Below are 15,296 nucleotides of genomic sequence, written 5' to 3' on the forward strand. Positions count from 1 at the left end.
TGGCTAGCTATGACTTACCATCAATAAAGAGGGGTATTTAGCAGGCAATACAATTTAAGTCTGCACAGGTGAGCACAGAAAAAAAAAACCCTCTTATCCTTTACTCCTGTAGCATGCAAAAACTAGCATATTAGTAGGCTTCAGGGCACTCCAGTGCAGGTATGACGAAAGCAAAAACAGTCAGGATGCTCATCTTAAGGCAGTCACAACATGACTAAATTGCAGTTTATTGTTTTCTCAGAGCAGAAAGGCACATATTCTGATATCAACTACACCCTAACACCTGAGAAGATTGCCATGTGTACGTCATTAATTCTGCTCCATTCTCCTTGTTTTCCACATTGGTGTCTCAGTCTTTGCTAGAAGAACTATCAGAAGAATCTGTGTGTGCCCTGGGAAGGCAGAAGCTGAAAACAGCCACAGAAGAAATTGTCTTTCTGTAAAAACTTTTTCTCAGTCCACAGAAAGATTCAACGCAGCTCAGCCATGGTGGAGCTAATTCTGCAGGAATAACAGGCCATTTCTGTTCTCATGGTAGCTTGAGCTAATTTAACATTCTGCATCCACAAAAGGGGCAGACACTCCCCGGATTGCCTTTTGCCATGTCTGCAGCTTGTCTAACTCCTCTCCACGGGTTAATTCAACACCATGATCCAGCAGCAAACTGAAGTTGAGAGAAGTAAATATTATTCTGTGCTGTACTGATGAAACCTAATGAATCAGTTCATGAGCAGGCCAGTGAGCTCCACAGTTGGGACAGAACTGATTTGTAAAGCCAAGAGCAGGAGTAACAGCAAAAGCTTCCTCATCCAGTATGGCAAGCTGTTAAATCAGTGCAGGCATCTTTACTTTGCTTTATCCTTCTGCATCTTGCAACACTGGAGATGAGACGGTCTCTGCTACAATCCAGAATTACCTCAGGTCTTTCCATGTGTAGCACAGATCCTTAGAGGCCATTACATGAGTTCACCGTACCTTCTTCTTCCCTCTTTTACAACCTACTACCCCGAAATGCGGTACGGTTTGAATAACCACGCTCCCTTCTGCAAATAGATGGATATTCACTTCTATGACTTCTGTAGAAGCTAAAGTGTTTCAGCATTTCATTAACAAGCCCCAGAAGACAAGAGCATAATTATTTCTGACAGAGTAACTAATGCCACCGTTCAAGACAGAAGGGAGTTAACAGAAAAGCACGCCTGAGCAGGTAGTTACTACGGCCAATTCATTACAATTTTCATTAGGACATACAAATTTATTCCCTTGCAACATTTTAAGAGCTGGGAGAAGAGGAAAAAGGATACAAAAGGAACTCAGAAGAGAGAAGCAGGACAAAATGAGTGAGCCATTATGATAGGAAAACAGCCTTTTTTTGATAGTCACCAGAGCCTCAGCAGAAGGAATGTTATCACAGCAATGTAAATACTCCACAGATCTCTAAGTGAACAGCATAGGGACGAGGCACGAACCCAACATGGAAAACTAATAAACTTGACTATCAAAAATTAAAATTGAAGAGGTGTGTGGCAGGTGCACCTGCCCTGATAAAGACTGGGACTTTCTGACTGTTGAAGCATAGTGGCTGCTAATTCTTTTTGTGCCTTTACTTTTTGCACCCTTACTGCCTTGCTGTGATTGCGGTCCATACACAGTTGCCGGTAGACAGAGCCCTCAGGCAATGGGAACTGACATGACCATATATGACCACAGGTTGGATTTGACTAGGGTCAATTGGGGTCCCGTCGGAGGGCAAATGGCACTAGTCCGCCTCAGAGCAGCAGGCCTGCAGTTGGAGACTCTCCCCATGGGTCGGGACACTGCCCAAGGTTGAAAGCCCTCGCCTTATTGGATGAGTGAGCATCCTGAGTCATCTTTCTAAAGCTTAGGAATTCTCAAGTCAGCTGTGCAGTATTAAATCCTGTTGGCCTCCTGAACCTGTGGTATATAATGTTTGTCAGAGTATCAAAACACTTTTGATTAGAATAAATATCATTTTGGGTTACATCATCTGCCTGACCTGACTTTGTGCACCTCTGTAATAAGGTGCTGGGAGGTGATTCTGCCCCTCTACTCTGCTCTGGTGAGACCCTACCTGGAGTACTGCGTCCAGCTCTGGGGTCCTCAGCACAGGAAGGACATGGACCTGTTGGAGCGGGTCCAGAGGAGGCCACAAAAATGATCTGAGGGATGAAAACCTCTGCTATGAGGACAGGCTGAGAGAGTTGGGGTTGTTCAGACTGGAGAAGAGAAGGCTGTGGGGAGACCTTATTGCAGACTTTCAGTACTTAAAGGGGGACTATAGTAAAGATGGGGACAGACTTTTTAGCAGGGCCTGTTGCAACAGGACAGGGGTTAAGGTTTTAAATTAAAAGAGGTTAGATACAGACTAGATATAAGGAAGACATTTTTTATGATGAGGGTGGTGAATCACTGGCACAGGTTGCCCAGTGAGGTGGTTGATGCCCCATCCGTGGAAACATTCAAGGTCAGGTTGGACAGGGCTTTAACCAGCCTGACCTAGTTGATGATCACAGAATCACAGAATCACAGATTCACAGAATCCCAGGTTGGAAGGGACCTCAGGGATCATCTAGTCCAACCTTTCTTGGAAGAGCACAGTCTAGACAAGATGGCCCAGCACCCTGTCCAGACGACTCTTGAAGGTGTCCAACGTGGCCGAGTCAACCACTTCCCTGGGGAGATTATTCCAATGGGTGACTGTTCTCACTGTGGAAAAACTTCCCTCTCGTGTCCAATCGGAATCTCCCCAAGAGCAACTTGTGTCCATTCCCCCTTGTCCTCCCCATGGGACTCCTTGTAAAAAGGGAACCTCCATCTTCTTTGTAGCTACCCCTTAAGTACTGGTCCGTGGTGATGAGATCCCCTCTGAGCCTCCTTTTCTCAAGGCTGAACAAACCCAGTACTGTCAGCCTGTCTTTGTATGGCAGCTTCCCGGTCCTCTGATCATCTTGGTGGCCCTTCTCTGGACCTCTTCCAGCCTGTCCACATCCTTTTTGTAAAGCAGGGACCAGAACTGGACACAGGACTCCAGGTGTGGCCTGACAAGCGCTGAGTAGAGCAGGAAAATGACTTCTTTCTCTCTGCTGGTGATGCCCTTTTGGATGCAACCCAGCATCCTGTTGGCCTTCGTGGCCGCAGCAGCACACTGTTCGCTCGTGTTGAGCTTCCTGTCCACCAGGACCCCCAGGTCCCTTTCCACAGAGCTGCTCTCCAGCCAGGTGCGTCCCAGTCTGTGCTGCACTCCCAGATCATGTATTCCCAGGTGCAAGACCTTACACTTGTCCTTGTTGAACTTCATAAGGTACTTGCTGGCCCACTCTTCCAGCCTATCCAGATCCTACTGCAGAGCTGCTCTCCCCTCTGGAGTGTCTACTTCCCCACTCAATTTGGTGTCATGTGCAAACTTCATCAGGCTACACTTGATGCCATTATCCAGATCACTTATGAAGATGTTGAATAACATTGGGCCCAATATTGATCCCTGGGGGACCCCACTAGTGACAGGTTGCCAGTTTGAGAATGAGCTATTTGCCACCACCCTTTGGGTGCGGCCTGTCAGCCAGTTCCCCACCCACTGCACAGACCACTTGTCTAGGCCATAATGCATTAATTTCTCCAGAAGGAGGCTGTGGGGAACTGTCTCAAAGGCCTTGGAGAAGTCCACGTGGACAATGTCCACTGCCCGCCCCATGTCCCTGCACATTGCAGGGGGGTTGGACTAGGTGAGTTTTAAAGGTCCCGTCAATCCAAACTATTCTATGAGTCTACAATTGCTCAGTGCTTCATATAGTTGCAGAGGCAGCATTCTGACTTCTTTATACAGAGACTTATAGGGAGAAAGATATTAAGAAAGCTCAAGTTTTGTTTCCAGTACATAGGCATATGTGGCACCTTGCAGAATGGGATGTTTCAGAAGCACTGTAGTGATTTGTGAAAATCAAAAGCAGCATGTTTTCTAGGCACCTGGGAAAGTTTTATCTGTGCCATTTCTGTTGCAATTACCATGAGAAGAATACATAGAATGGGAAAGGAAACCATGAGTTATAAACCCACTTATTATTTGCATGCCTTATATGAGTAAAAAGTATGAAGCTTGTATTTTGAATAGTTTGAAAATATGAAGTTAGAAAAAAGTGTAAGGAAAATTTTCTAGGTGAAAAGTGTTCTAGGTTTCATTCCCTGCTCTTCTATTGACAATTGGCAACATCTAATTCAATTCACTCATGAAGCATGTAACAATAACTTATATCAGAAACACTTCAGATTTAATTAGCGAGTGGTTCTATAGCATAACAGAGACTTGAAACTCATTAATTTCTTTACTTTTTTTTAAAAAAAAATATTTAAACCTACAGAACCCTTGGGGCCTAGGCAAGTCTTTTCATTTCACTACTTGTATTGCATATTTGTTAGAGAGAAACACAGACTTTAACGTTTATAAAGCAGACCGCATATTATTCCACAAGCAGCTCTCCATTAAAATCACAGAATCATAGGAAAATGTTAGAAGGGACCCCAGGAGCCCGTTCAGACCAACTCCTGCTCAAAACAGAGCTAATGTCCAAGTTAGACCAGATTGCACAGGGCTTTGTTCAGGTGTTTTGAAAAGCTCCAAGAATTTATATGCCATATCTTTGGGCAGCTTGTTCTAGTGCTTGCCCGCTCCCATGCTAAAGAACCTGCAATCATGAGACTACTTCTAGTTGTTTAAAGAAGGCTTAGTCCATTTTCTCATCTTGAGAGAGCAGTCGGTAGCAGATGACCCACATGACAGAGGCCTCCCCTCAAACCCTGTCACATAAGCTCTCAGCCAAGCTGTCACCAATTCCACAGCAGAACTCCATGCATTTCAGCATCCACTCTTTCACAGTTAAAACCATAACAAGGACTGGCAGCTCTAGGCAAATACACCTTTATTGGACAAGCTATTAAAGCTGTCCTCAGACAGTAGCGTTATCTCCACACTAAACTGGCTGTTCCTCCAGTGGGTTGTAAGGCATAACTGGTTTCCTTAATTCCTTATCCTCTAGTCAAAAGAGTTTGGAAGCTCCTGTCCCCATCACCTATCAAACTAGCTTTGTGACTCAGAGGAATGAAAGGCTACTGCAAAAACTGCCACTGAGACAACTTTTCCCCACCCTTCCCCAAACCCCAAACCTGAGTAAATTCACAGCATGCATCTAGCAGGTACATCAAGAAATGTCCCCACAAATAGTTGTAAGCCTTATCTGCAGTAAATTAATGTGACAACATTTTCACATGCTGAACGGCTAGCAAAGAATAAAGTAGTAATCCTGCAGGTATATCAAAAGAAAGTAGCACAGAAGTTGATCTTATTGTATCTGTGTTTGAACAGCACCTTTAACATACAGCTAGGTTCCTCAACACCTTGCAAGTACAGATCCTACCTAAAATAGTCACATTAAATTGCTTTCAACTGGACCTAAGGAAAACCATGTCATGATAAATGATATGTAAAAGGATAATCGTAACAAAACATTGCCTAAGATTTGCATCTCAAAAAAACCCAGTGAGTTTGTTTCTTCAGGTGGATGAATTGAAAAAAAAATAAATTCATACATTCCTCACAGCTCAGAGGTAAGAAAAATAACTTATAATACTTTGATTAGTAGATTTTCCACTAAAGCATAGAGAGACGAGAAGCATTAATTTTCCTACTTTTGGTTTATTGAACATTTTTGGTTTAGTGAAATGGCTTTGCCTGAAAAGTGACCTATATGATTCTGTATAGGAACAAGCATACCATCTTATGCATTTATCATAAATGCAATTTGTTCTTATGTAAAGTTTTCCTATGCCCTTTGGCTGCTGCTATTGTGTGTTTAAGGGATTTAAGTGTCATAATGTCCTGTCCAAGCTGCAGGCACACTGGAAGACTACATATAATATGACTCAAAGCAGTAATTCTGAGCATCTAAGTGGTGTGGGCAAGTCAATTAGTTTCAGAGTAGTGACCAGCACCAAACTTTTGACAGTATTCCCATGTCAGTTTCCCCACTGTTCCTTTCCATCTTACTTTACTTGAATAAGTGTGGCCATAAGCCACTGGGATTGATTAAATCCCTCTGGAATATTATTAATCAAGAGATAAGATGCTTTTGCTCAGCACCTAGTCCCATGGTGCTTCATTAATTTAATTTCCAAGTGCTTCAAACAGCAATTAGCTGTTCCAGGAGCTCTTCCAAGTTCCTATGCCCAAAGGTGTCCTGGCCAGATTAATCTTTTTAGGAATACCAGAAGACATGTCCATTCTTCAGCCCATTTAACACCACATTGATTTCAGCTTTCATCAATGAGTAGTGGAGGAGTAGCAAGGAGGGGCACATTATGCCCCTCCACATACAGAATGGGCAGGGAAAGTAGGCTGCTGGGTAGGGATACAACCTTCCACTGTGCTCATTTCCAAACTTAGGTTCCCTATTGTCCTGGTTTCAGCTTGGATAGAGTTAATTTTCTTCCTTGTAGCTGGTACAGCGCTGCATTTTGGATTTAGGATGAGAATAATGTTGATAATACACTGATGTTTTAGTTGTTGCTAAGTAGTGCTTACTTACTGAAAAGTCAAGAACTTTTCCAGCTCCCCATGCTCTGCGAGGTGCACAAGAAGCTGGGAGGGGAGGGAGCACAGCCAGGACAGCTGATCCAAACTGGCCAAAGGGACATTCCATACCATATGATGTCATGCCCAGTATATTAACTTGGGGGAGCTGGCCGGGGGGCAGTGATTGCTGCACGGGGACTGGCTGGGCATTGGTTGGTGGGTGGTGAGCAATTGCATTGTGCATCACTTATTTTGTATATTCTTTTATCATTACTATTATTATAATTTTCCCTTCCCTTTCCGGCCTATTAAACCGCATTTATCTCACTCACAAATTTTACTTTTTTTTCCTGACCCTCTCCACCATCCCACTGGGAGGGGGAGGATGTGAGCCAGCAGCTGTGTGGTGTTTAGCTTCCTGCCAGGTTAAACCACGACAGTCTTTCTTGGTGCCCAACATGTGGCACAAAGGGTTCGTGATAACAGCAAATCTGACTAGAGCGTGTTAAAACAAATTTGTGATAAGCATTCATTATATTAGTTTAATAGTTGCTGGGCACAATGTTGATTTATTTGCTCTTAGAGCTGTTGTGCTTGTTCTCAGAGTTGTGTAACACCTGACTTGCCATACACACTCTCCATCCTGCTGTTAATATCTCTGGGAGTTGGATTAAAGTTATCACTTTGCTGTACTGTGTAACACTGGCTTATGGTATGAAAAAATTATTGGTCATGAGATTGTACTCAGCACTACCGCCATCCCCGTACTTTGGGAGCCATCTCTTGGAAACTATTAATAATTACACTTTTTACCTCTTTTCCTGGAGCCCAGTGTGGGGCTCAAATCCATGACCCTGAGATTGAGTCTCATGCTACCAATATTAGAGGAGAGAGCTAGGCATTCCAGAACGGTATCTACAACAGCCAGCACACTGAGGGCAACCTGGCAGGCATCTGGGTTTGACCTGACAATGTGACAGAGCACCCTGCTCAGGCTATCATTAAAAGCAGGGCTTTTGCACAATAGGGCCAGACTGCGTAGGATGGTATAAAGCAGGAGACAGGACTAATATAACAAATACTGGCATTTTTATTTTTAGTATCTGTCTGCTCATTTGGGGTTTTTGAATCTTAGAAAATTTCAAAGCATGCTACTGCTGCGTCATTGGTGTATCGCTCTTCAGAGCCAACACTTCTACTTTCCACAGGGCCCATGTAGTGGTCTTGCACTAAGATTTCCTAGTGCAATGGGCTCTGCTGATGAGGTCAGTCCAAGTCCAGTGTCTGGAATTCATCCTAGAGTTAGGTTTTGTCTGCACCAGCAAGTAGTGTGGCACAATCGGAGCAGCCCTGTAAAGTGCTTGCACTTGCTGTTGAGAACAGGCTGCCTATATGTGGACACGGACAAAACCTAACTACAGACTGTATGTCTTAAACATCAGCTGTCTCCCTAGCTGGCATCTGAGCAAGGGTTCTGAGGATGAAAATCCTTGCAGAGCCCAGGAGGTCACCTCTGCATGCAAAGTTCCCCTCTGTTCATGGACCTGAAGGTACACCTCATCCCAAATGCGATGACTGAACTGAATGGAGAGTTTTTTCCAAAACCATACGGTGGCGATTTTAAGAGGTGGAAAAAATACTCCAACAAAGTCAAGTGTGTACAAAGTTTCAGGCTTGTCCCCAAACCAGCAGCCAGCGTGCACCCACTCTTTGGGGTTGTACCTCTGTAAACTGGGCAGAAACGCAGAGCGCAGGTGTGGTAGTCAGTCCACCTCCGCAGGGGCACACGTCTCTCTGAGGAGACTTCATAGCCTTTCAGAGCGCGTTGGGTATTGGGGTACAATATTTCTTAAAATAAACCTCTTGAAATACGGCTTTTAACTTTTTTTTTTTTGACCCTCACGTGTGCCCTGCTGGTGTTACCCACTCCGTGGCCTGCGGAGGAAGGCACAGCACAGCTCTGTGTGCAACAACCACGGCCAAACAGGCGTCGAAATCATCGCTTCACCTCCTCGCCGCCCTTTGTACCAAGTTAAAAGAAATACGGGTGGGCGGATAGCGAGGACGTGCAGGGAGAACGGGGCAGAGGGGAGGTGCCGCGCCGGGACCGCCTGACAGACGGCAAGCGCCCGGGCAGGGGCTCCCCCACCTCCTGCCTCCCCGGGAGTGATGGCCGCAGGACCTTATCCCTGCGCGGCGGGGGAGAGCAGAGGCCTCACGGGCGGCCCCGGGGTGCGTGTGAGGCGGCGGGACTGAGGCGGGAGCCGCCCCCGGGGCGGGACGGGACGGGACGGGGCGGGGCGGGGCGCGGCGCGGCGCGGAGGGACTTCGGCCGGCGGAGCGGGCACTGCCGGGAGCGGTGCGGGGGGGCGGGGAGCTGGTCGGTAGCGATGTGGACGTCGCTCGGTGCCGTGAGGGAGCCGGCCGGCCCCAGGGCAGCCAGGGGCCGCTTCTGGGCTGTCGTCTTGGGAGCAGCGGCGGGGCTCTTCCTCCTCGGGTTCCTCATCGGTACAGTGCAGACTAACACCGCTTCGGGTCGGGGGGCTCTCCCGGCCACCCCCGGCCCTTCCAGCCGGAGGAGGGGGCTCGGAGGGGGGCTCGGAAGGGCTGGGTGGTGGGAAGGGAGCGGGCGGGTTCCCAGCGCCTGGGGCTTTGTGCCAGGGGTGCCCGAGGAGGGTCCGTGCTCAGCCCGGCGCCCCGCCTCGGGCCAGGCCGGTGCGGACACCGACACCACCCCTACCCCCCCCCCCCCTCCGGGATTCTGGCTCCCCCGCATGAGAAGGGGTCGTTTGCTGAGAGTATCTTTTTGACATGCTTTTCGATTTCCTTTTAAATAAAGTAGTTGTGCTATGAGCAAAAGAAGAAGCGCTGGGTTTGTGAGGGGGAAGACAGGCCCCTCGCCCCTGCGGCACTGAAACTGCACCAGCCCAACCCAGAAAGGTGGGGAGATAAATCCGGAGTTAGAGGAGAGCTGAGAGGAGGGTGAGATAGCCTGCAATTTAATGTCCCACCTGCCCCTCGGCCCAAGCAGGCAGGCCTGTGGGTTGCTGCTGCAAGAGGTGTCCCCTCCCTGCCTCCCCTTTAGTTCACAGAGGGGTCAGAATCAGTTTGGGAAGGGAAGGAAAACAAAAGAGCCACTATTTTAAAATGCCCTTTGGTATGTACCTGGTGTTCCATGGGAAGCCCTGAGTGAACTCTCTCATGTTCGAAGAGCCTTTTGTGGTGCCAGCGACCAGGGCCTTGCCATTGCCAGCTTGTTACCTGCTCTCTGCTCCCCGCCGATCCTCTGATTTGCACTCCCCGTGTAACTGCTGCTGCATTTGAACATGTCCAGTCTGTGACTTAAAAATAAAAACACATGTCGGAAACACTTTCTTTCTAGCCAGGTGTTCCTCTCATCACTTACTCTGGTAATGCCTGCACACTAAGGGAAGGATTCCAGAATAAGAGCCAGACAGACCAGAGAGTGAGAAAGGAGTTACAAGACATCTGTTCCTTACAAAGGGTGTCTGTGTTTCAGTGCATTTTTGTAAAGCTGCTGCCTTATTACTGAGGTGACTGATAGGACTGACATGACTGACAGCATGATATTCTGGTGCTAAAGGAAGACAGATGAGTCTCCTTAGCATCTACAGTAAAATAACTGTGATGAATAAATATTATTTAGTATTTAATTCCCCTCAATATCTACCTAGGTAAATAAGTTCTCTTACTGTGTGGAAGACTGTGCAGCCTGCATTAGGTTGTGGCTGCTTGTCTGTGCTGAGATAAATACAGTTGTTAAATACATGGTGAATATCTTGTCATACCAAAGAGAAATGGTGTGTGTTGTGGGAATGTTGCTCTGGTGTTTTTACTGTTGTATTTTGGTGTGTTGTACAGGCTGGTTTTCAAAACCTACAGAACAGAAGACATTTGTGAGTCCTTATGAGGACATGAAGGCTGCATTTATGGCTGAAATGAAAGCTGAAAACATCAAGCAGTTTCTTTAGTAAGTAATGTCAATAAGCAATTTCTGACTAATCAGTCAGAAAAAAAAAAAAATCAAGCAGGAACCAGCCCAAGGATGCCACCAGACAGAGGATGGTGTGCAGGTTCTCAGCCACAGGTTTTATCTAATGTTTCCCGGTGAGCTGTGACTGACAAAGCAGTCCATCTCAGCTCCTCTCATTCTTGTTTGTGTTAAAAACAGTTGGGGAGTTGTTAGTAATCTCAGTACTTAAAGTAATTAAAAATTGGCCAAGCTCCTGCTCAGCCTTTGGTGAATGCCTATAAAATGACAAGTAGGTTCAGCCTTTCTCTTATGTGTATTTTTTCAGTCTGCAACAATGTTTATCTTACATTGTTTTTTATGGAAAAATAATTCACTTCAAATCAGGCTGTATGAATGAACGTTCATACGTATAATGAGAGATTAAATAGAGAATAGTGGAGTACATCAATGTAAAAGAGAAGAAAAATCATACCAGTATTCAAGCCTTTAGTTCTTCCTACATCTTAGGCCTTAATCCTTTATTGCTGCTCTCCCTTCACACTTTGTCATGCTGTGACCAAATTTATGTGTTAATCTGCCACCATTCCAACCTTGTACTCACTTTTGTGAACCAGGATATGTTTCCAAGCTCTCTCCCTCTGCACAGTGAATAGCTAGAACAGATGTAGTAGATACCAGCTGGTCAGCTGATGGTACATTACACTGCTCATAATAAATCTAATAGTCTAAAGCTTTGGAGTCTTTTAAGACCATGGTTTTTTTCCCAATTTTTTTTTTTTATCTCATCTACCCTTTAGTACTTAAATGAGTTGATCTTAAATGTACTCTTATTTCTTCGTTCAGTATGGCATCCAGAAAATGCTATTGTTACTCTAACAGGGACTTTTAGTACAGTGTTGGTACTAGGTGTTGACGTTATCAGAAGAACATGGTTTTATCTAGCAGCATTTGTCTGCTGTGGACTTCAGTTTGTTTAGTTTGGAGAAAAGGAGGCTGAGAGGCAACCTAATCGGTCTCTACAGCTTCCTGAGGAGGGGAGGTGGAGAGGGAGGTGCTGAGCTCTTCTCCCTGGGATCCAGTGACAGGATGTGGGGGAATGGTTCAAAGCTGCACCAGGGGAGATTCAGACTGGACATCAGGAAGCATTTCTTTACTGAGAGGGTGCTCAAACACTGGAACAGGCTTCCTACAGAGGTGGTCGATGCCCCAAGCCTGTCAGTGTTTAACAGGCATTTGGACAATGCCCTTAACAACATGCTTTAACTTTTGGTCAGCCCTGAATTGGTCAGGCAGTTGGACTAGATGATCCTTGTAGGTCACTTCTGACTGAAATCTATTCTATTCTATTTTACTCTATTGTATATAGTTTTTTCAAAGTGTGTTGTTTGATGGCTTTGTTCTCACTCAAGAATTAAAATTTTTCCTAGTCTTATACCCTTTCCTTATCAAAGGTTCGGTTTCCTTCATTAACACCAGCTGGTGTGACACATGCTCCTGTGGCATGTTGATCATATTACAGGATGAGGACATTATGATGACAACCTCATTCTGCTGGGAGTTTCTTCAGCTCATTTCAGCACTGAGCTTTCTCAATGGTCTGGACAAATTTTTCAGACAATGGGTTGCTCACTATTTATGATATCCCTTACTGCTTGTTATTCACGCTGCGTGACTTCTAAATTACAAGCTGTTGAGTTTTTCCATTGCTTGTTTGTAAGCCACTGTGAACTCACTCTTTCTTATTTTCCAGCAAGACATATTAAGACTGAACTTCTAGATAAATCAGTATTTGTGCCAAAATTAATTAAAATGGTGGGATCCAAGGAGAATATCCAATTAATTAGTAGGGATTAGAGTAATTATACACATTTCTAAATTGAATACGCAGAGATAAGTATACTAAATTGTTTTATCACTTCACAAGGAATGTCAGTCCTGTTATGCAGAGGAGTGATTGGCCTAGGTCACCCAGAAGACAAGGAGTAAAGGACAAGACCCCACAGCTGATGTCATCATGCCATTCTTGCTAAGCCGTGCTGCGAGGAAGATACAAACAGCTGTGATAACTCAGGACAAACTGAAACCCTTCATCTCAACTTACGTGTGAGACAGGCAAAAGTGTAGATGCAGAAGAGTCTGGGTCCTTATTTAGCCTGGGTACATCTGGTCATCTCTAGGGGGTTTGTTTCCAGCTAGGCTAATATGAGTTCTGACTATGGGCTGCAATGCCTGATCCTGACTCGTTGCTTCTTTTTCTGTAGCAATTTTACACGGCTTCCTCACCTAGCAGGAACAAAGGAGAATCTGCATCTGGCACAGCAAGTCCAAGCTGAGTGGAAGGAGTTTGGTTTGGATTCTGTTCAGTTGGTTCATTATGATGTCTTACTTTCGTACCCTGATGACACTAAGCCCAACTACATCTCAATAATTGATGAGCATGGAAATGAGGTACAGAAAACACCAGTTTTCGCAACCAGGGAACAAAATCGCCTTCACACACCTGGGAAGACTGGGAGGGAAATCTATCCTCTGCTCTCTTAATGGTGTTGGGCCTGATCCAAAGGTCATGGAAATGAGGGTTTCCAGTTTGCTTTTATATTTTGTATCTTTGTTCCTTAATGTACGTGTTGGGGATACTAATAGTTACCCTGATTCATAGAGCATACTGACATATATGGATTAAAGGATAATTATGTAAGAGAATTACTTTATGTGATTCAGTTGTTTAAAAATTGATCTGTTGTTTAGAAAGAGGAAAGCAACCGTGGTCAGCATCATTATTTCCACTGATTCATTATAAAGTATTGGTAATTGTGCTAAATTCGGTTTCTTGAAGATTAGAGTTCAGGCCTTGAGATGTACTATCACAAGTTACCTCTGTTCGTTGTGGAGCAGCTCTAGCCCTCCTAGAAGCTCCAGGGATGAGCAGAATGCAAGCATTTTTACCATTATGATATATCTTTCTCTTATGTTCAGTACTGAGACCACCTTAAGGGACCCTGTGTTCATTTAAGCAGGATTCTGTGTGAAGAGTGGAGATGGGATTCGCAAGATCACACGTTGAACCTGCGTACTGAAAAGGATGCCCAGTGCTTGCTGAAGTTTTGGCCACTCCTCATTAGGAGTTCTAGAACTAGAGTCCTTTAAACTGCAAACGCCTGTGAGATGTGCCTGAATAGACAGTACTTCTTTTACATATTGCCTGGTTTTCTTTTATTTTTTCTTCTTCTTTCCCACTAGATTTTCAACACATCATTATCTGAGCCTCCTCCTCCAGGATATGAGGCTGTTAGAGGTGTGGTGCCACCCTACAGTGCATTTTCAGCCCAAGGAATGCCTGAGGTAACACAGTAGAAGAGTAAAAGAAATAGAATTAGAATTAGAATAGAATTAGAAACGGAAACAGAAGTAGAAGTAGGAACAGAAGTAGAAATAGAAATAGAAATAATAGAAATAGAAAAGATGGAATACCATAGCATATTGTAGCTTAGCATAGCACGGAATAGCATAGAGTGATATAGAATAATGTGAAATTCCTGGGTTTTAGGCTTTAGTTCAAAACCTGACATGTCACCAGTAGGAAAGATGTCGTAGCTCGGATGTTTTAGGGAGTTTTACGATGCAACAATGTTAAACTTGAGCAGCCATACATATATGTTTAATTTTTTTCTCTAGTTTGAGTCAGAACTGGATATTATTTTTATCTTTTCCTTAAAATTATGGTAGTAAATCTTTAATGTTGTCAGCTGCTATAAGCTTCTCCAGATATTTCTGTCACTGCACCATTGTTTCCCATCTTGGTGAACAAATAAGACCGTTATATTTATGTAGCCAAATAAACAGCCTAATTTTCAAAATGCTGCTCGCCCAAGGCTCACGCTGACAGGTATAACTGCACAGCATACAGTATGCTTGAAAATTGCTTTTGCTAGCATTTCTAGCTGGTGGTAAAAATATTGCTGTGATCTGAGCTTAATGCTAATCCTTTCTATCTTGTTGTACAGATGGTGCCAGCTGATGGACCTTCTCTTATAAAGCTGGCCGGTGTAACTGGTGTTTTCTATCCTATGATCATTAGTGGTTTCAATTAATATTTTGTAAGATTATAATTTTTGTTGTTGTTGTTCTCAGTATCTTTCCCATCTATATGTAGAATAATGTAGGTTGGCAGGGCCCTCTGAATGTCATGTGGTCCAATCTCTGCTGTAAAGTTGGATCTGACTTTGAATCCTGTTAACAATGCTTTTACTCACACAGCCCAGTATTAGAGTCATGTACTTTCTGAAGTTTGCTAATAAGCTGTTCAAGTCTCAGATACTCAAAGGAAGCTGGAGAACCAGGCAGATAGTCTGTACCCTAGGATATGACAGCTTTGAGTGTTACAAGAATTGCAGTAGGAGTTTTGGGACAGAGTGTAAGGTAAAATTAATGGATTCTGTCTTTGTATTGTTACATAATATCCCCAAAGAAAGACAGAATAACTTCACCACTTTATTTGGTTTTTGAAGAGCTACAGTAGTAAGTGATGGGATATGGGAAATAATAAAAGCAAGTTTTTTTAAAAGCTGCAGCTTCCTTCTCTGGAAAATTATTTTACTTTAAATATAAGACCATTGTTTCTGAAAAATAACCCCAATAAGTAAAAGACAGATATATAATATTTTGACAAAAACTCCAGGTACCTAGCTAGTGCTGTTAGCAATAACATTCTCCAGTGAG

The 15,296-nt window shown here is 44.3% G+C and overlaps 1 protein-coding gene across 2 annotated transcripts in view; it reads left to right on the forward strand.

Annotated features, from left to right (window-relative positions):
* The first annotated feature begins 8,918 nt into the window (after positions 1-8,918).
* LOC142051680 (putative N-acetylated-alpha-linked acidic dipeptidase) overlaps positions 8,919-15,296 on the forward strand; it is a 29,628-nt gene continuing 23,250 nt past the window's right edge. The window contains exons 1-4 of one of the 2 annotated variants that reach the window (XM_075081027.1): positions 8,919-9,091; positions 10,466-10,574; positions 12,839-13,025; positions 13,818-13,919. In XM_075081027.1, the coding sequence (XP_074937128.1) occupies positions 8,974-9,091; positions 10,466-10,574; positions 12,839-13,025; positions 13,818-13,919 (516 nt within the window). In that variant the 5' untranslated portion in view covers positions 8,919-8,973. The remainder of the gene's footprint in view (positions 9,092-10,465; positions 10,575-12,838; positions 13,026-13,817; positions 13,920-15,296) is intronic. The other variant, XM_075081038.1, reaches the window with a different exon arrangement.

The sequence above is a fragment of the Phalacrocorax aristotelis genome, chromosome 1, assembly GCF_949628215.1.
Source record: "Phalacrocorax aristotelis chromosome 1, bGulAri2.1, whole genome shotgun sequence".
NCBI lineage: Eukaryota > Metazoa > Chordata > Aves > Suliformes > Phalacrocoracidae > Phalacrocorax > Phalacrocorax aristotelis.